The sequence below is a fragment of the Ovis canadensis genome, chromosome 10, assembly GCF_042477335.2.
Source record: "Ovis canadensis isolate MfBH-ARS-UI-01 breed Bighorn chromosome 10, ARS-UI_OviCan_v2, whole genome shotgun sequence".
NCBI classification, from domain to species: domain Eukaryota; kingdom Metazoa; phylum Chordata; class Mammalia; order Artiodactyla; family Bovidae; genus Ovis; species Ovis canadensis.
The window spans coordinates 47,538,030-47,559,632 of record NC_091254.1 but is presented as its reverse complement, the minus strand read 5'-3'; the positions used below and the strand labels follow the sequence as shown (position 1 = coordinate 47,559,632).

Genomic DNA, 21,603 nt, shown 5'->3' with positions numbered 1-21,603 from the left:
CATGGGATTTCCCAGGCAAGAATACTGGAGTGGGTTGCAATTTCCTACTCCAGGGGATCTTCCCAACTTGGGAATTGAACTTGAGTCTCCTGTGTCTCCTGAATTGGCAGGAGGATTCTTTACCACTGAGCCACCTAGAAAGCCCTCTTATCCTAATAGGATTTTGGTTCTTTTCCTCAATACTTTTTAGTATTACTTTTTACTATTTAGTAGTACTTTTTACAATTACTTTTTAGTAATGAGCAACTGCTCATTACTTAGTCATCTCTGAACAAAAACTATAGAGAAAAAAACCCAAATGTGCTACTTCTCAGAGTATATATTATTTGTTTAGGAGTCATTTTCAAAGGCACTTTTTCACACTCCTTAAAAACAACCTCTAACCCAAACAATTCTTCCTCTGATTAGAGTAAACAGATCTCTGTCTCGTGATAACACAGATTGATGGAGAAGAGGATCAGTCTGAAGCTATGAACTTCAGACTCTTCAGAACTGCAGTGAGTTTTCCTGTAAGAGTTCCCTTACAGTCGACATCATGCATCATATGCAATGTGAGGTGTTTCTGTGTGGCTTCGAGAGTATTTTCAGATGGGTCTCTGTTTGGATCATCACCTTCTGGGGGCTGCCAGCCCCCACTGCTGCTTAGAGCTGTGTTCTGTGTCTTTCTGCTCTTGCTTGCTTTCTGCACCGGATCAGTGACTTCCAGCATCACCCTTCTCCCCAATGAAGACACTGCCTCCTCAGCCCTCCCCGTAGGCAGGGCAGCATCAGCACAAAGGTGAGAAACAGGCCCTTCTCTCTCCTGCCTCCATCCCTACTCCTTCTTAGCCCCCAGGTGAGCTGGAAGGCAGGTGCCCAATCCGTCTTAGGCCGGACACCTCATGTAGTTCTAAGCGTGCTTTGGCCTTGAACTATTGCTTCATTCACAAATGAGGTTCAATACGTGCAGATGACAGAAATGGTCTATGCTCCATGAATATGGTATAATACAATCAGATTGCCTTATGATTTGTAATAAAATATTTTTGCTCATAACTCCTTGGTTCCAACTTAGTGTTGGGGTCCAGTAGGGATGGTGGCAGTCAGAACTCTGAATTGATTGCATCAGAAAGGGAATATATCATAGGCTGAATCAACTTAGTTCTTCAAAAGTGACAAACACATAAAAATTCATTTTCCCTCAGAAACTTTTTGAGTACAACTTGAGACACAACTTATTTATAGATGTAAATATATATGTGTAGGTACACATACAATTTATTTAAATTATTGATGTCATAAAAACTAAAATTCTGCTTAATTTATCAGAAATTACACTTGTAATAGTATCCTGAGGAGATCATTACTCATATCTGTAAGTACACCTGTATTGATAACAGTATTGATTATATATCATTCACAGTAACTAAAGTTAAAATAATTATTCTAAAAATAATGCAAAATTTTTTTAATAAATAAAGTAATGCACATAACAAGCATCCATGTGCTGAAACATTATTCCATCAATTAATAAGGCATAAAAATTAAAAATTTGGAAAAATATTAAAGATCTGTCATTAAGTGAAAAAAAGCAACTTGTAAAATATTAGGTACATTATAACCTTGTCTTTATAGAGAGGTGGGGGGAGACTACACAGAACAAAGACAAAGAGTAGAAGCCAAAATGTCAGCATCATTGACACTGAAAGGAATAAGCAATATGTATTTTTCTTTTTGTCTGTATTTGCTAAATTCTCTCTTATCATTCTATACTTGGATAATAGTGAATTAAGGGTCTCAATTAATGTCATGATAAATTGAATCTGTTTCAAACGTAAGGCAGGAAAATGGATATTCCACAGCCATTAGATGGCTAGTATGCCTTTCCTCTGGTTTAAATCATCATTCAAACATGTAACACAAGAAGTAAAATGTGGAGACCAGAAAAAAAATGCTTGTTACTTTCTGAAGCTGAAGAAGGACATCAGTGTGCCAACAACCATACTAGACTGAGGAAATATCTTAACAAATACTCACTTTATTCCAAGACATCGTCTCCAAACCAGCTTTCAGACAAACAGTGACAACAACGTACTGTGCAAGGTGCCAGATGCAACGGGAAGGGAAAGAGATTGGAGAGAAAGTATTAAAACTTTCCATCAGAATCTGCACCTCCGCACCTGCTTCCTGACCCTCACCCCGTGGCGCCACCACGTCTGCTGAGCTGTGGTGTCATTACGTTGCTAAGTGTTTTGCTGCATTTCAGTAATGGAGAAAATGCTACACTTTTCAATCAGTGTTCCTCATTTAGCAGCTCTGTACCGTATGATGAAAATCCATGCTTATGTCTTCAGCTCTTCTATTTATATTCTTTATGAACAGTGTGGAAGATCTGACTCAGATTAGAAGTGGATTGTAATCTCTTGTGACTGTGCTGACCCTCAAAGCAAAAACTGCAAAACTATCATTTTGCTGACTACATCAGAAAGTACTGGCCCTGAACTATGGTGGGGAAGCAAATACTTCTATCACTAGGGATAAATAGGCAAGGTTTTTCAAGATTCACAATACCCTCTGATTCAGAAATTACACTTCCAGAAATTTATCCTAGGATATAGTTACTCATGGGCATAAGGGATCATCTTTGCAGCATTGTTCATAGTGGCAAAGGGTCCCAAACAACCTTCACATCCACTAACTGGAGACTAGTTGAATAAATAATGGTGAGTTATCTACACAAGCAGCCCTGAAAGGTAGACTTTCATGGGCTGATTTGAAGCCATCACGAAGGCAAGTTATGTAATGATAAGGCACAAAAGAGCACCCCCCTGTACGAATAACAACAATGTATATGAATTTCACATTTCTAGAAACATAAGTAATGCAACCATTATAACAGTGCCTTCTTGGAAAAGTCACTGCTGTCTTATAATGCTTCAATTGTTTCATTAAACACTAGGAAAAGTGATAATCCACATGGATGATCTTACCGTATATACAAAATTCCCAAGAAACAAATAGTCTGTAGTGTAACCACTTTGCAAGACCATATCTGAAAAGTGAAAAAGTTGTTTTTTAATCTTTATAGAGTCTGAAACATAGATTTTTAAAATTTGTTTTTACTAAAGGTACCCATACTGGACACCAAAAATATTTATCAATGATTGGTCGCATTTCTCAAGTGTTCTGTCAGGGACAACAATACTTACTTTGCCTACCACAGTTGTGACATTTTTTCCTTTTCTTACTTTCTCCAAAGATAGATTTAGAAATAAATAGATAAACTGCAAGGAGTACGTGGATGCGATTATGAAGCCTAGAGTCACATGCATCTAAACCAGCTAGCGGAATCTATAAATTAAAAGTCCCTGGACTTCCCTGGTGGTCCAGTGGCTAAGACGTGCCCCCAGTGCATGGGGCCAGGTTCAAGTCCTGGTCAGGGAACTAGATCCCACACGCCACAGCTAAGACCCGGTGGAGCCAAATGAATAAATAGATACGAATAAATATTTTTTAAGAAAAAGAAAGTTTTTTTAAAAAAACAATCTAATCAGTGCTGCCAAGTAGCAAGATGAGGATTTTAGGGATGTTTGTCATCACATTTTTCACACTATTTCTTCTCCAGCATAACTAAAATAATAAACCTAACAGATAACTTGAAGCTAAAATAGAATTTCATATACTTTTTAACGATTCTTAAACCTGCTGTACACTTACAAATTTCATTCTAAAAGGTCAATATTATGTCAAGATTAGGATAATTTTTTAAGATCTTCTTTACACTTTTAAAAATTCTCAATAAATATTGGTGGACCTGGTCCTGGTTGATATAGAAATTTTTAAGTGCTTATCTCTGACCCTAACCCCAATTCAGGTAGCACACCCATATATTTGAGGCTCACTTATTTCCTGATTTATGTTTTCTCCTGATTTAGAACTCACTAAAACGTGCAATGCCTACTCAGCTGCTCAGTCATGTCCAACTCTTTGCAAGCCTTTGGACTGTAGCCTGGGCTCGCCCGGCAGTGCTAGTGGTAAGAACTTGCCTGCCAGTGCAGGAGAGGCCAGTTCCATCCCTGGGTCGGGAAGATCCCTTGGAGAAGGAAATGACAACCCACTCCAGTATTCTTCCCTGGAGAATCCCATGGAAAGAGGAGCCTGGCAGGTTGCAGTCAATCAGTGCACAAAAAATCAGACATGACTGAGGACGCATGCAATGGGTATGAAGTTGTATATCATCATGGTTTTAATTTTTTTGTTTAAATATTAATGATGTTGAACATGTACTTATTAGTTATTTGTCTGTCTTCTCTGGATAAATGTCTATTAAAATCCTTTGTACATTTAAAAAATTTGAGTCATTTATCTTTTTATGTTGAGTTATAAATCTTCTCTATATACTCTGGATACAAATCTTCTGTTATCGGTAACTTGTGTATCCTTTGCTCCATTCTGTGGATTGCATTTTCACTTTCAACTAATTTGACACTTTCCAGCTATTATTTCCTTGAATATTTTTTTTCTGCTTCATCGGTTTTCTCCTCTTGTTCTGGTATACCCATCGTGCTTCTGTTGGTGTGCTGAAAGGCATGTCACATTCTGTAATGTTCTGTTTATTTTTCTTCACTCTTTTATCTCTGGTCTTCAGATTGTGCTGTGCTAAGTCACTTCAGTATTGTCCAACTCTTTGCGACCCTATGGACTGTAGCCCACCAGGCTCCTCTGTCCATGGGATTTCCCAGGCAAGAATACTGGAGTGGATGGACTTGCCCTCCTCCAGTGGATCTTCCCACTCCAGGGATTGAACCCACGTCTCCTACATTTCCTGCATGAACAGGTGGGTTCTTTACCACTAGCACTGCCTGGCCCTTATTGTCTATTGGTCTAACTTCAAGTTTGCTAATCCTTTTTTCTTTCAGTTCAAATCTACTGTTGAGCCCTTCTAACACATTTTTCGAGTTTTTGGTACTTTTCAACTCCAGGGTTTTCATTCAGTTCTTTATCTATCTCTTTCCCTGGTTCTCACTGGTAAATCAGTTGGCCTACGATTTAGCTTGTTGCTCTTAATGAAGAAGGGCTACTGTTTTGGAGAGTATCCTTAGACTTGAACTTTCCCCCACTTTGTTTTGAATAGTCATCTTATTTGGGAAAGAGTTTTGGAGCTCTTTTTTGCTAATGGCAAAATTTTGGACCCAGTATTTCTGTACTAGTGGTCTAGCACAAAGCCACCAGTCTTCTTGGCTTGACTCTCCCAGAAATTCCCTGCCCTACAAGTGAGTTGTGGTAAAAGTGACCAGGGGCCCAGGGTTCTTGGTCTGTCGTGCATGGGATGGAAACTCTGTCCTGTGAATATTAGTTGCCTGGGGGAAAGGGAGCTCTATCTCAGCCACGCCCATCAGAAATCTGGCCTCTTCCATCAGAGTTGGAGGGATGAGAAATGTTGGTGGGCTGCCCTTCCTGTGAGACGGGAACCCTTGACTGAGAGCCAAGAGGAGCAGTAGTCCCATATTCCTGTCCACACCTGCTTGGAGTGGACCTTTTGTCCGGCCAGGCTACTGTGGGGAAGGGAGGGAGAGGGTCATGGCTCAAGAGATGTAGACTCTTGATGCCCTAACTGAGTTTTAGTAGACTGATCATCTTCCTTGCCTTTTGGATAATTTTCAGAGAATTTACAGAGTTGTGTTTTTATAGTTTTGCAGGTTTGGTTTTTTGAGGGTGAGGAGCACATCCAAGGAGCTCTTCACACCACCATTCTGAAAGTGGAACCAACTCTTTGTCAGCGTGTTACTTTGCTATATTGTTATCACTTGAAAATTTTGCTCAGTTTTTTTGCTCATTTGTTTTATAAGGAATGCCCTTAGCAGTATAATGGCAGATTTATTCTTTAAATACAAATGGACATAAAGACACACAACCAAGGCTCAATTAAACAATATATTTCTAAGATTAGGACATGCTGCTGCTGCTAAGTTGCATCAGTCGTGTCCGACTCTGTCTGGTTAAAGGAAAATAATTGTATTTCACACCTTAATTTGTGGCTATGAGCCAATTACACATCAGTAACACACTTCATAAATATAACTCCTACTCCTGGATCTATTTATACACAAACCAGTTTGGCAAAAAAGTTCACGCATAATGTTGTTTGGAAAACTGTATGTCCGGAAAAGGAGACCTAGTCCAATAATAAAATATAGGGTTAAATTTCTATATGGCCTGTTGGACTTGTTACAGTTTAAATTGAAGCATAAAGTTTTAGAAATGAAAGCAATAAATATAGTGGACTAAAGTTTCAAACTAACAGAGGGAATCTATGACTCAGTAGAACTGTTGTGCTTTCTATCAGACCTCCTGACTCAAATATTTATTAAAAATTAACAATAAAAGCACTAAGTTACAATTTATACATGTTAGAGGCAAGGACAATGGGCTGTAAAGGCCCTCTGTTAAATGTTCAAACTGCAATCTGTTAACCAGATTATACTATCAGTTTAGGTGAATATATTGGAGATGGAAATGGCAACCCACTCCAGTGTTCTTGCCTGGAGAATCCCAGGGATGGGGGAGTCTGTTGGGCTGCTGTCTGTGGGGTCTCACAGAGTCGGACACGACTGAAGTGACTTAGGTGAATATATATAAACCTATATTTTTAATCCTACTCTTGCTTTCTTCAATTCTATCTGTAGACACACACACAGAGAAAACAATGAAGTTACTACCATGCTCCAGCATTTTTGCAGGCAACCAGAAGAGAATGAATGAATGGACAATAGCATTTATACATTGAATCCAAAGCACCTAAAAGAAAACAAAGCAAGAAAATCAAGATAGTATCCAGGTCTAACTCTAAAAATATGTAATGTTATAAAGTTTATTTGCTGTGTCAAACACAGTTAAAAGCTAAAATGTCTTACTGGAGACTAAAAATTTCCATATCTTTAGTCTCCTCGCCAGTCTATGTCCAATGCAAGATACAGCATGCTTGGGGCTGGTACATGGTAATGACCCAGGGAGATGTTATGTGGAGGGAGGTGGGAGGGGAGTTCATGTTTGGGAACGCATGTACACCAGTGGTGGATTCATGTCAATGTATGGCAAAACCAATACAGTATTGTAAAGTAAAATAAAGTAAAAATAAAAAATTTTAAATAAATAAATAAATGAGTGTGAAATTATAGGATGATATCATTTGAAAAACATATATAATAAATATAAATATGTAGAATTCAAAGATAATGTATTTATTTAAGAAAACATATAAAGGCTTTAATTACCCAGCAAAAAAGAACTAATTTAAAGAAATAATTTAAAAATACTTTCAATCTTTAAATTATAGCACTTAAAATATAATTTAATATCATATTTTATATGATACACCCTGTACTTTTATATCTATACCCTGACTGTGGTCAAAATAATGTTTAATATACCATAGACAGGCATACTTCAGAGACATTGCAGATTTGGTTCCAGACCACCACCATAACGCAAATATCATAATAAAGCAAGTCACGTGATGTTTTTTAGTTTCCCAGTACATATAAAAGTTGTGTTTACACTATATGTAGTCTATTAAGTGTGCATTGTCTAAAAATAATGTTTACACATCAATGAAAAGGCTAGCCATCATCTGACAACACAGGTTTGCCACTAAACTTCAATTTGTAAAAAAAAAAAAAAAAAAAATAGTATCTGCAAAGCACAATAAAATAAGGTATGCCTGCACAGTTTTCTTAAAGGATATCTCAATAATATAATATCTCTGGGATCAATCAAAGAAGGGTACACAAGGTTAGGATATGACAGAAAAATAACAAAAACAAGTCTTTGTTCATTCAATTCTAAATACACTAGTTTTTTTTTTTCTTCATGCTTGCCAGGAAGACTTACAGATAAAGGACTAGAGAGAAAAAAAAGAGCGTGGAAAAAACATCTTTCGCCTGCAACTAAAATTTCCTGGAGTAAGCGTAGCACAGCACAAAGCAATTTTTAGGAAAGAAGCTGGCTCAAACACAAAGTTAATGCCAGACTGGAAAACCTCAGGATTCACGGAACCTTAGGTAGAATACAAGGAAATATGACATGGGGCTGCATTCCTTGTTGTTTTTAAATTATTTTTCCTAAAGCATCAGAAAGGAAAGAGACAAAAGTACCTTTTGGAGGGAAGTTGAAAGACCTGCAATAACCTTCTGCTTACCTTTATGTTGAAAATATCACCTGTCTGAGAAATTCTGTAGAGTTGTGGGTACCTGAGCAGGCTCTCCTGACTACAACACCGTTCAAAGATTCCGAGAGTAAAGGGTGGCAGTGACGTGAAAATCTGCATAGGAAACAAGAACCTATTATAAAGAGCTTTCAGTCTGTATCTGAGAGTACTGTGCCAATGTCATTTTCCTGGCTTTGATAATGTATTGCAATTACTAAGGTATCATTGTGCAGGAAGCTGGGTGAGACCCCTGGCGGTTGTTTAGTCCCTTCTGTTGTGTCCAACTCTTTAGAAACCCCATGGACTTCAGCCTTCCAGGCTCCTCTGTCCATGGGATTCTCCAGGCAAGAATACTGGCATGAGTTGCCATGCCCTCCTCCAGGGGATCTTCCCAACCCAGGGATAGAGCCCAAGTCTCTTCCATCTCCTGCATTAGCAGGGAGATCAGCCCTGGGTGTTCTTTGGAAGAAATGATGCTAAAGCTGAAACTCCAGTGCTTTGACCACCTCATGCAAAGAGCTGACTCATTGGAAAAGACTCTGATGCTGGGAGGGATTGGGGGCAGGAGGAGAAGGGGACAACAGAGGATGAGATGGCTGGATGGCATCACTGACTCAATGGATGTGAGTTTGAGTGAACTCCGGGAGATGGTGATAGACAGGGAGGCCTGGTGTGCTGCAGTTCATAGGGTCACAAAGAGTCGGACACGACTGAGTGACTGAACTGAACTCTTTACCTCTAGCACCATCTGCTAAGTCACTTCAGTCATGTCCAACTCTCTGCAAGCCCATAGACAGCAACCCACCAGGCTCCCCTGTCCCTGGGATTCTCCAGGCAAGAACACTGGAGTGGGTTGCCATTTCCTTCTCCACCTGGGAAGCTCTTACTGTGGGACTAATTCATCCTTATTGTTAAAAGTGTGACTTACGTAAGGAATTTCCCCAGTAGCTTGTGTAGTAGGTCTTCCCCAACAGGCTAATGGGAATACAAACTGTTCCTACCCTTGAGCGAGCTCCAGAAATCCAGCCCGCTGCTTTCCAGTGGCTTCCCTGGTGGCTCAGACAGTAAAGAATCTGCCTGCAATGCAGGAGACCTGCGCTTCCCTTAGCTCTGAGTATACTTTTCTCATGTACAAACAGATAAATCCTCAACCAGAGGCTCAAGGGAACAGCTACACATTTCCAGAAACACTGTGTCTCTGTATTTCTCTGTGTCTGCAACTCTTTCCCTCTCTCCATCTCTCAGTGCAGTTTGCCTGTCTCTGATAGTCTGTCTGGCAAATTCTAGCTTTCTTGGCCCACTGAACTCCACCCTCTGCATCTTCAGTTCAGTAAAGACAGCGGGCTTCCCTGTGGGCCCATCTTCCTTCACTTTGGCCTGCTCTTGGGGATCATACAAGGAGCAGCCTGGCATCTAGTGCCTGAAAACTATTGTTTCATACATTTTTTCTGCTATTGTAGTTTTTCTGTAGGAGGGTAATTCCTATAGCAGTTAGTTATGCATGAGCAGTAGCAGAAATAATATACAACCTCTAGAAGTAGCATGACAACTCATATAAATTTAGTTTTCAAATAAGTAGACAGAGTCCATCTCTGGCATTGCCAGTAACTATTATTTGGAATGTCCTGGTTTTCATTTTTTTTTCACCTGTAAAATATACTTGTAATGGGATGAAAGTTAATAAGTTAATGGATATTTAATAAGCATGTCATCATATTTTATTCTCAATTTTCCATAATTATTTAAATTTTCCACTGGAGTTCCAGTTGGCAAGATTCCATTGGTCAATAGCTGTGGCTTAAGAAAGTTTATCAGTATTGTCCTTTGTGACCAAGAGCCTGGCAGAGACAACTCTGCATAGGACCCAAGCTTCCCTGGTGTAGTGCTCTGACCAAATACCCCCAGCCATTGGCACTCACATGACTGTAAATATGCATAGCAGTCATTGAGCACCCAGTGACTTCTATACAGTAACTTCAATCTGTTCTGGAATTTCAGCTCCCAGAAGACAGATCTTTAGGAGTGAGAGCACAGAGCATGCAGAGTATAATATCACTGCAATAACACAGTGCACGAGAGAGGTCATGGGATACTTGGGGGGAGCCTCATTTTTATGTTACGTTTCTTAACTTCTAACCCTTTGGTGGGATAATAACCCAAGAAAAATAAAGCAAAAATTAAAAGGTTATGTGGGTAAAAAGCCACTTAGCCTTACTATTTAATAAACATCTACGTTTTGAATTCAAAATAACTCAAGTAATGGTATGGGATTATTTATTATTAGAAGATTCCATTAAAATGGAAAATTGTATTTACTATAGGCTTGATATAAAAATTCAGCATTTAATACAAGCACAGCATGTTCTATTTCAATAAATACAAATTTTCTACCAAGAGGCTTAAGAGGACATTGAATTACACTATAAACACACACACATACTTACAGACACATAGAGATAAATCTAAATTATATGTATTAAATGCAGGGGGTTTAGGAAGAGTTCAGCAATTTTTACTTGACTTAAAAATATGAAAATGTTGTATAGGCAAATTAGAAAGTTTCTGAAATATCAATATTATTAAAAAAATATATTGCATATAAATGTTGTGTGTATGGTTGCTAAGTCTCTAGTTGTGTCTGAGTCTTTGCAACCCATGCACTGTGACCCAGCAGGCTCCTCTGTCCATGGGGATTCTCCAGGCAGGAATACTGGAGTGGGTTGCCATGCCCTCCTCCAGGGGATCTTCCCGACCCAGGGATCAAACCCATGTCTCTTACATCTCCTGCATTGGCAGGACGATTCTTTACCACTAGCGCCACCTGGGAAATATCATGTAGTTACTATAAAATGAGCTGCGATGATTGAAACCATGTGTGGGGAGTTTGTGCTTCTGCAGGATGTGTGGCAGCATCAGAGGCCCTAAAGATGTATGTGAGCCGTGGATGCAGATGAGGGACTTAGCTCTGCGTCCCAGACACAAACAGTACAGCCCCTCACGCCATCAGAGAGAGAGAGAGGGAGAGTGCTTACTTACCACATTGTACAAGCTGATGCACCAACGCTCAAATATAATCTGCCCAGAAAATCCATTAACAATGGCGAACCAAAGCTGAAAGAGAAGGAGGCCAAGTGTACCGCTATGTCAGTGCTGACCTACATACACTCATAGTAAAGTCACTCTGGAAAACAGTACATTTACAACTCAGCAAATGTATACTTGGACACTCACCTCAAATAAGTGAAAACTTGTGTTTACACATAAACCTATGCACATGTTCACAGCAGCTTTATTCATGATGGCTCCAAACTGGAACAAACCTAAATGTCCTTCGACAAGTGAATAGTAAACAAATGATAGCCACCTGTGCCATGGATTACTACATAGCAGTCAAGAGGAAAAATGATTGCTCGTGCAGCAACTTGGATGGATCTGAAAGGAGTTATATTGAGTGAAAAAAATCCAGTCTCAAAAGTTACATGGTATATGATTGCACTTTTAGAGAATTCTTGAAAGAACTCCGTGATAGGAAAAGAGAATAGATGAGCTACTGCCAGGGGTCAGAGTGGGTGTGAATATAAAGGGGTAGCATGAGGCAGATCCTGTGGTGATGAGGCGAGTTTGTATCTTTTATTGGAACGGTCTGTATCTTGATTACTCTGGTAGTTACATGAGTCTACACAGGGATAAAAGGACACAGAGTGACACCCATGCACGCGCACGCACACACACACATGTGCAAAGCTGATGAAAGCTGGATAAGTTCTGAATGAGTTGTACCAATATCAGTTTCCTGGTTTCAGATTATCCTGTGGTTTTATATAAGGTGCTATCTTTGGGAGAAACTCAGTGAAGGGTTCACAAGAACTCTGGTAAATATTTTTTATAACTTCTTGTGAATCTATCATTATTTCAAAATAAAATGTTTAAAAATGTGTTTCCACGGCCAAATGTAAAGCTTACACAGATATTTTAAAAGTCAGGATGGTAGTTACAAGATTCACTCCCATATTTGACTATTGTAGATAATGTGCCCATCAACAGATGAACAGATAAAGAAGATGTGGTATGTATATAAGGTAAGGTAAGGTGAAGTCACTCAGTTGTGTCCGACTCTTTGAGACCCCATAGATTGTATGTATATACAATGAGACATTACTCAGCCATAAAAAAGAATGTAATTCTGTCATTTGCAACAACATGGAAGGACCAAGAAAGTATTGTGCTAAGTGAAATGTCAGACAGAGAAAGACAGATACTCTATGTTATCACTTACGCATGGAATCTAAAAAGGACAACAAACTAGTGAATATAACAAACAGGAAGCAGACTCACAGATACAGAGAACAAGCTAGTGGTTACAAGTGGGGAGACGCAAGTCGGGAGGGGTGAGGTAGGGGCATGGGAATAAGAGACACGAACTACCTTGTGTAAAATAAGCGTGTACACTTGAAATGAATATAATATTGTAAATCAACCATTAAAATGAATTTTAATCCATTAAAAACTAATAAATAATTATTTTAAATTAAATAAGTAGCAAAGATATATTGTTTAGTACAAGGAAATATAGCCATTATTTTATAATAACTTTAAGTGGAATACAATCTGTAAAACTACTGAACCACTATGTTGTATACCTGAAATTGTAATATTGTGAATCAATGATACTTCAGTAGTAAAAGAAAGATTCACCTCAAAATCCCATTACCCTTATACACTACACACTAGAGAAAACATGCTTTCTCAGAAGCAATAAAGGCATGACAAACACTCAGATTCCATGAAAAATGCAGTTATGGAACTCTCCTTTGGTCCACTTTCAGGAAAAAAAGAGGCCCTGCTGCCAGGCACTCTGCCAGTGCAGAGGATGGGAGCCGGGGCAGGCGGCAGGGCTGGCAGCAGTGTGGGAGCCACAGCTCCGCAGCCCCCAGCACGGAAGGAGAACAGGTACAGGTTCTTTCCATGTTATTTTCTTGACATGGAAGCAACACTCATGAAAAGGTTTCTTGTTCCACTTGTTTTAACCACCAGGGCTAAGTACAGCTGAGACAAAAGGAAAGAGCTGGTGTCTGGAAGAACAAGACCCATCCTGGCCCCTAGTGGGATGTTAGGAAGACAACAACAGCCTTGGGACCAGATTTCCAGCATCAGGAGGAAAACAGTTCAAAAGCCCAGAGATTTCTGATGCTTCTGATTACTAGGAGGATCTGGAGCTGGCAGAGACACACTTTGATTCCAAATAGGACTTTCTTATTTATTTTTTTTAAACAACAGATTATGTCAGTAAGTCATCATGATGTGACATAGTTTGCTTGCCATTTTTTATTAAATCAATTTTATGTGAGCCACAACTTAGGGCAGCATTATGTAACAGTACTTAGTGAGATAAATAAGGAAAACACTAAACTATCAAGCTCCGCAGCAAAGACAAGACCTCACACCTCAAGGAAAGAAAGCATTCCTTACCTCGATGATGTATAACACGACATTCTTATAGAAACAATACAGTATGCATTTGGTCACTCGAAAATAATTCCAAGCTCCATGAACCAGCAGAAGCTTCTCCAAGTAGCTAAACTAAAAGACAGAAATAACAGCCAATGAAGTTCAAAGGAACCTACCATTTAGTGACAAACCCCACAAAACGTCTTTTTCCCAGGGTTCGCACCTCAGCAGTTCCCACTCTGGAGGACAGAAACAGAATGAAGCCTAGTCCCAGACAACCTGACGTGACTGTTCACTATAAAGGAGTTTTTCAGATCTCTGTGAAATTAACTTTTCTTACTATTAAAATAAGTAAATAAACATCACTTTTCTGCCCAGCAAATCCTGCTTGCATTTTCACTTGTCACATACAAGGCTTAGAATTTGATCTGATCCACATCTAGGACCTTAATTGTGAGAAGGGACTCAGAATTACTTAATGAAAGAAGATCCTGGAAGCAAGAACATCAGTCACTGATTTTTCTGTCTGATCAGATGCATGTAACAAAGTCTTATAGGAATCAGTTTCCCTCCATTTCCTATAGTAAATATATAAAGAGAAAAATTAAAGTTAAGAAGGAGGTAGCATGTGATGGCACCCCACTCCAGTACTCTTGCCTGGAAAATCCCATGGGCGGAGGAGCCTGGTAGGCTGCAGTCCATGGGGTTGCTAAAAGTCGAACATGACTGAGCGACTTCACTTTCACTTTTCACTTTCATGCATTGGAGAAGGAAATGGCAACCCACTCCAGTGTTCTTGCCTGGAGAATCCCAGGGATGGGGGAGCCTGGTGGGCTGCCATCTATGGGGTCACACAGAGTCGGACATGACTGAAGCGACTTAGCAGCAGCAGCAGCAGCAGCAGCAGTAGCAGCAGCAGCAGCAGCAAGTCAAAGTTGCATTTCTTGGGATGGTTTTAAAATATTAAGAAGTTTAGAGAGGAAGAAGGGAATAATTTACCCTTTTCTGAGAATAAAAAGATCTAGGCTGTGAGCAAAGTGTTACACTGGTCCTCTCTGAGGAAGGGAGAGTCATGTGCTACAAGAGGTGAAAAGGAAAGACAACAGACCCTTGGCAGCAGCCCATCTAAGGGCGGGGGGATGGGACAGACAGAGGAGAATGACTGCTATGACCCCGAGGACAACATTCGAGGGAGTATGAAATGGCCCACGCCACAGCGGACACCCTCTCCCTCTCTCCAGTCAAAGTTACTCTCAAGGAAAAGTGAGTCAGAAAACATCTAATGGGGCTCAATGTGGTTTCCTTAACCTGAAATAGTGTGTTAATAAAAAGGGGGAGCAGAGCATGAGTCAGACCAGTCTCTTGCATCCGTGCCTAGCTTCGTGAGGGGACTTAGGTGGGTGGAAGGGAGAAAAGAAAGCCCTGGGATCCTGCACTTTCTGTCTGATCATGATTGCAACTGCAATTCTAAACCCCCTGCAAGATATGGTATAAAAAGAGAAGTGGCAGGGGAACTAAAGCGCCTCTTGATGAAGGTGAAAGAGGAGAATGAAAAAGCTGGCTTGAAACTCAGTGTTTAAAAACCTAAGATCATGACATCCAGTCCCATTACTTCATGGCAAATAGAAGAGGGAAAAGTGGAAATGGTGACAGATTTTCTTTTCTTGGGCTGCAAAATAACTGTGGATGGTGACTGCAGCCACAAAATTAAAAGATGCTTGCTCCTTGGAAGGAAAGCTATGACAAAACTAGACAGTGTATACGAAAGCAGAGACATTATTTTGCCAATAAAGGCCCATATAGTCAAAGCCATGGTTTTTCCAGTAGTCATGTACGTATGTGAGGATTGGACCATAAAGAAGGCTGAGCATCCAAGAAATGATGCTTTCGAACTGTGGCGGTAGAGAAGACTCTTGAGAGTCTTCAAACCAGTCAGTCCTATAGGATATCTACCCTGAATATTCATTGGAAGGACTGACGCTAAAGCTGAAGCTTCAACACTTCAGCTACCTGATGAGAAGAGCCAACTCATTGGAAAGACCCTGATGCTTGGAAAGACTGAGGGCAAGAGGAGAAGGAGGCAACAGAGGATGAGATGGTTGAGGGGCATCACTGACTCAGTGGACATGAATTTGAGCAAACTCTGGGAATAGTGAAGGACAGGGAAGCCTGGCATGCTGCAGTCCAGGGAATCACAAAGAGTCAGACACGACTTAGCAACTGAACAACAACTTAAAAAGAAAGGGTTTCCCAGGGGACTCGGTGGTAAAGAATCTGCCTGTAATTCAGGAGAAGCCAGAGACACAGATTTGTCCCTGGGTCAGGAAGATTCCTTGGAGGAGGAAATGGCAACCCACTACAGTATTCTTGCCTGGGAAATCCCATGGATAGAGGACCCTGGTGGGTTACAGCTATGGGGTCGCAAAGAGTCAGACACAACTGAGCACACTCACAAGGTAAAACATAGTGTTTAGAGATGTACAATTGGATAAACTGCAAAGACATAGAGGAACTTTAAGATTCATATAACTGTGAAAGGAGCCAGTGTGAAAAGACTGCTGTGTGATTCTAACTATACGACATTATGGAAAAGGCAAAACTATGGAAACAGTAAAAAGATCAATGGTTTCCAAGAGTTATGGCAAAGGGTGGAGACGAATAGGAGAGGGTTTTAGGGAAGTGAGTCTGCTCTGTGTGATACTATAATGGTGGATACATGTCATTGTACATTTGTTCAGACCCACAGAATGTACAACACAAGGAAAAATCCTAGTGTAAACTATGGGCCTTGGGTGAAAATGACCTGTTCTGTAGGTTCATCATTTATAACACATGAACTGCTCTGATAAAGGATGTTGTTAACAGGGAAGGCTGAGGGGGCGGGGGCTGGGGGTGTACAGGAAATACCTGTACTTTCTGTTCCATTTTGCTGTGAAGCAAAACTGCTCTAAATAAACAAAGCTGAATTTTTTTAAAATGCCTGCCAAAAGGCAGTAGTATCTCCTTAAGAAAAAGGGTCGGAGGGGAATAGGGATATTTTAAGTCTTTATCAGGAGATACCACAGAGCAAAGCACATACAGGTTGGAGAGACTGGGGATCTGGTTATCTGAGCAGAACTACAGAATCTTAGCAGCAGCAGTTTTTAAAACTTCAAAGCTGGAAAGGGGATGCCTTTACTGCTGCAAGGGCTTCCCAGGTGGCACCAGTGGTAAAGAACCCGCCTGTCAATGCAGGAGACGTAAGAGATGTGGGTTCGATCCCTGGGTTGGGAAGAGCCCCTGGAGAAGGGCAAGGTAACCCATTCTAGTACTCTTGCCTGAAGAACCCCATGGACAAAGGAGCCCAGCAGGCTACAGTCTAGAGGGTCCCAAAGAGTCAGACACAACTGAAGCAACTTAGCACACATGCATGCATTACTGCAGCAAAATGCATCAGCACGAAACTAAGGAGATAGGGTAGGACCTCTGTATTCTATTACAAGCTAGTCACTATGTTGCCTATAAGTTTAAATTACACATAATGGCCCATCTCTAGGAACCCTGCCTCCCAGGGGAAGCTAAAATACCTTTGGTTCAGCTCACAGCCCACCTGTGAATGGCTTCAGGAAGAAAGAAGTTAACACACCGCCCTCCAGAAGCTGACCAGAGCCAGGACTTTATCCCCTCCCCTTTTAGTATAAAATAAGCTTGAATTCGGACTCAGGCAAGATGGTTCTCTGGGACACCAGTCCAGCATGTTCTCAGTCTGCTGACTTTCCCAATAAAGCCACTATTTCTTGCCCTAACAACTCCTCTCTCCATTTATCAGCCTGTCGATCAGTGAGCAGTATAGCCTTCAAAGAGGTGCTGATAGCTTCAAACTGAAAGCAGCTTAGACACTGGGCTAAACCTTCAGGGTGGACCCAAGGTCTTCAACACTCCCCATGCCCAGCTGGCCACCCTCACCACTGACCTGAGCAATGGCATAATCAGAGTTGTTGGTGGCCAGCATGCCTTCATTCCCGCTGATGCCCACACCCACATGGGCCGTCTGGATCATCCCCACATCGTTGGCACCATCCCCAATGGCCAGGGTGATGGCCTTCACCTGCTTCTTCACCACATCCACTATCTCAGCCTTCTGGAGGGGAGATAACCTGAAAACAAAAAGAAAGAAACAACCAACCATGTTTTCATGTTTTATTTTGGTTCATTTTATTCATCCTGTTCTAAAAGGCTTTACAAAGGAGTCAACAATAATCCACATACAGTCACATTTAAATGGAAGTTACTGGTAAATTTTCCAATTCACTCATTAATTTCTAAGGAAGGCCCTACCCATCACTCATTTATTCACTCAGTCAGCAAGTTAGACACACACTTCTATCAAAAACAATAAGGGCTCACAGGGTTTCATATTCCAGTAAGCAAATGACCTCACTTATCATTCTCCTCCTTCAAAACAACTCCTAATAACTTATTTAAATTTAACCTTTTCAAACTTAGGATGAGATTATTATAAACTGAGCAGATAGAAGGTTTCTTTGATTAGAACATGCTCCAAAATTTAAGGCAGAAACACAGTTGGGGGAAAAAAAAATAAACTTCGCTTCATAATGAAGAGAATACATTCAGTTAACATCACTACATTATGGGTATAATAGAAACATTTTCTGAAGTAGAAGAGGTCAGAAACCATTTGTAAGTCTTCTGCTGCTAAGTCGCTTCAGTCGTGTCTGACTCTGTGCGACCCCATGGACTGCAGCCTACCAGGCTCCTCCGTCCATGGGATTTTCCAGCCAAGAGTACTGGGGTGGGGTGCCATTGCCTTCTCCTATTTGTAAGTCTAGTTCTCATCAAGTGACACTGGTTCTTTTACTGAAATACTAGCACTGATAATAGCTTCGCCATTTAGTCTGATGATCACTTTTATGTTTGGACTATGATATTTGTAGAGGGAAAAAACTAATCAATTTAATTAATCTCAAGTCTGACTCTTCATGTGAGTGCATGTTAAGTCACTTCAGTTGTGTCCAACTCTTTGTAACCCTGTGGAGTGTAGCCCACCAGGCTTTTCTGTCCTTGTATTCTCTAGGAAAGAATATTGGAGTGGGTTGCCGTGTCCTCCTCCAGGGGATCTTCCCGATCCAGGGATTGAACCTGCATCTCTTATATCTCCTGCATTGGCAGGTGAGTTCTTTACCACTAGTATCACCTAAGAAAGCCCCTGACTCATCATATCTTAATTTAAATCTTAATCCCATCCTCTTGGCACTCAAGTTCTCCACATATCCTCAGATTCTTCACTCACTCCTTAACACAGTTCTGTACGCTTTACCAAAGCTCCAAGTCAGTTCTGACCAGTTAAGAAAAGAACTGGATGATCACTATTCTGATTTTGGGTCTTCTCACTCATGTATGAAAATATAGCCTAAAATAACATTAGTCTTATAATAACTGTTAACTGAGCAACAGTCAGTTAACTCAATAACCACTCATAAATTCATTTTCCTCTAGGTCTCAGTGGTTTGATTTCAAATTTACCCCTCCCTGTAAATGACCAGGGCCTTTGTTGTACCTGGACTTCCCTGTGGTTTAGACGGTAAAGCATCTGCCTGCAGTGTGGGAGGCCCAAGTTTGATTCCTGGGTCAGGAAGATCCCCTGGAGAAGGAAATGGCAACCCACTCCAATACCCTTGCCTGGAAAATCCCATGGATGGAGGAGCCTGATAGGCAACAGTCCATGGGGTTGCAAAGAGTCGGACATGACTAAACGACTTCACTTTCCTTTCCTTTCCTTTTGTTGTGCCTGAAAGATTTCTTTCATTTGACCAATACATCAATAAATAACATGCCAAAATAATGTGCCACTGAAAAATTATAAACTGCTTTTGAGTAAATCTTAAACCTGACAAGTAGAATTAAATTCAGACCTTGCATTTCAGTTTGAGTGTATATTTTCCCAATAAGGTAGTTTGTCTATGAAAAAAAACTTATATTTCCATGTTTATATTTTCTTTCCATAAAAAAAATGAAATATAGCAGGGAAAAAAACCAACAGTGAATATATTCTTACCTACAACATAATACTGTTCTGCACGAGAGGGCCAAATTAAGGAAGCACTTCCTGACTTCAACATGGAGGGCATGTTTCAATGTTTTACCATCTATGATTAGGGCCAGGTCATTTTCTTTACCCAACAGTGCTCCAAGATCTTGGCAGTTCTGATTAATCACTTGTTGTGTTGCCTAAAACAAAGAGGGGGAAATTATCTTTTACTGTTTTAAATATAAATGAAAAGACCTTGAGACAGAGTGCTCAGGGCAGGTGCACTGGGATGACCCAGAGGGATGGGATGGGGAGGGAGGTGGGAGGGGGGTTCAGGATGCAGAACATATGTAAACCCATGGTGGATTCATAACAACGTATGGCAAAAATCACTACAATATTGTAAAGTAATTAGCCTCCAACTAAAATAAATAAGTATTTTAAAAAGATAGAGATTAAGGCATATGTCTACCTCCTTTGAAAATCTCACGAAATTAAATTTAAAAGTAGATAAATAACATGAAAGGATGCTTGAGATCATTAGTCATCAGGTAAATGCCAATCAAAACCACAATAAGATACTACTTCATACCCACTAGCATGACTAGAATTTTAAAATCAGATAATAATGTGATGATGAGGATGTGAAGAAATCACAATTCTCATACACTGAAGGTCAGAATGTAAAATGGTGCAGCAACTTGGGGAAATAGTCCAGGAATTCTTCCAAAAACTAAGCACAGAGTTAATGATCCAGCAATTCCATTTATCAGTGTATATACACTCAAGAGAAATGAAAACATGTCCGCACAAAAATTTGTACACGGATGTACAAGCAGCAGCATTATTCATAATTGCCTAGAAGTGGAAACAAGCTGATGACTGGATAAATAGTTTATACATACAATGCAATATTCCTTAGCTATTAAAAAAAGATATGAAGTACTAATGCCTGGTACAACATGGATGAACCTTGAAAACATTATGGTAAGTTAAAGAAGCCAGTCACAAAAGACTGCTTACTAAATGATTTGATTAACACAAAAGCCCAAAATAAGTAAATCATTGAAACAGAAAGTAGAGGAGTATTGTTTAGGGGTGGGGCAAGGAGGGTCAGGGAGATGACAGCTAAAGGTACAGAGTTTCTTTTACAGATGATGAAAAGTTTCTAAAATGATTCTGCTATTGATTGCATGTATCTGTAAATACAGGAAAATCCCTTAAATTATATTAAGCAGGTTAACTTTATGCCATGTGAATTACATCTCAATAAAGCTATTTTTGAAAAGGTGTATAAGTAGGAGAATTTTTCCTACTTATAAGTAGGAAAATATGGAAAAAGTGCTAATAGCAAAGAGGAAGTTCAGAGAAATTTTGAGAAAATTTTAAAAGATGGGAACAGAATAATGGGGTGAACTTCCATAAAATTGGGTATCAAGGTTCTAAGAGAGAAGGAAATATACCCAGAGCATTCTCCATCGCAAAAGCCTAACCTCCGAGGTTATAAACTTTACCAGAGCCTTATCCCACCTGGAGGGAAAGTCATTTACCCAACTCCAGCCCCATGTGGTCTCCTTGTCTCACCTAAGGGGAGAAAGAAAGCACTACTGACAAAATGAAGGCACGGCCCTCAACCCCCTCTCTTTGTCCCGCAGGCATGGAACCGGGATGAAGGAGTTAGCTCTTGTGATTCTGACCTGTTCTCTCCTTTCTTCGGTTGACTTGGCTGGAAAGAATGTTAAGGTGCTTGCGAGAAGCATGAGAAAGCACAAAGCCTTCTGCAGTTGTGCCCAGAAAACAATCTGTAATCATTGACGTTTGTTCAAGGATCTTTACAAAGAATGTTCCAGGATGAGCATGTAGGTCGCAGCTTGAGGCCATGGGAAGGATTGTTTTCTGAGACCTGTTTGTGAGGGAAATATTTATGGCAAAAGAAGTTTGC

The 21,603-nt window shown here is 40.2% G+C and overlaps 1 protein-coding gene across 1 annotated transcript in view; it reads right to left on the bottom strand.

Moving 5' to 3' along the window:
* Positions 1-21,603, bottom strand: part of LOC138446783 (phospholipid-transporting ATPase IB-like) — a 97,761-nt gene that overhangs the window by 17,038 nt on the left and 59,120 nt on the right. Inside the window, exons 25-32 of the mRNA XM_069602123.1 lie at positions 19,689-19,861; positions 17,586-17,769; positions 13,655-13,765; positions 11,222-11,296; positions 8,177-8,299; positions 6,699-6,777; positions 2,970-3,031; positions 2,017-2,073 (exon numbers count right to left, since the gene is read on the bottom strand). Of these exons, the coding sequence (XP_069458224.1) occupies positions 2,017-2,073; positions 2,970-3,031; positions 6,699-6,777; positions 8,177-8,299; positions 11,222-11,296; positions 13,655-13,765; positions 17,586-17,769; positions 19,689-19,861 (864 nt within the window). The remainder of the gene's footprint in view (positions 1-2,016; positions 2,074-2,969; positions 3,032-6,698; positions 6,778-8,176; positions 8,300-11,221; positions 11,297-13,654; positions 13,766-17,585; positions 17,770-19,688; positions 19,862-21,603) is intronic.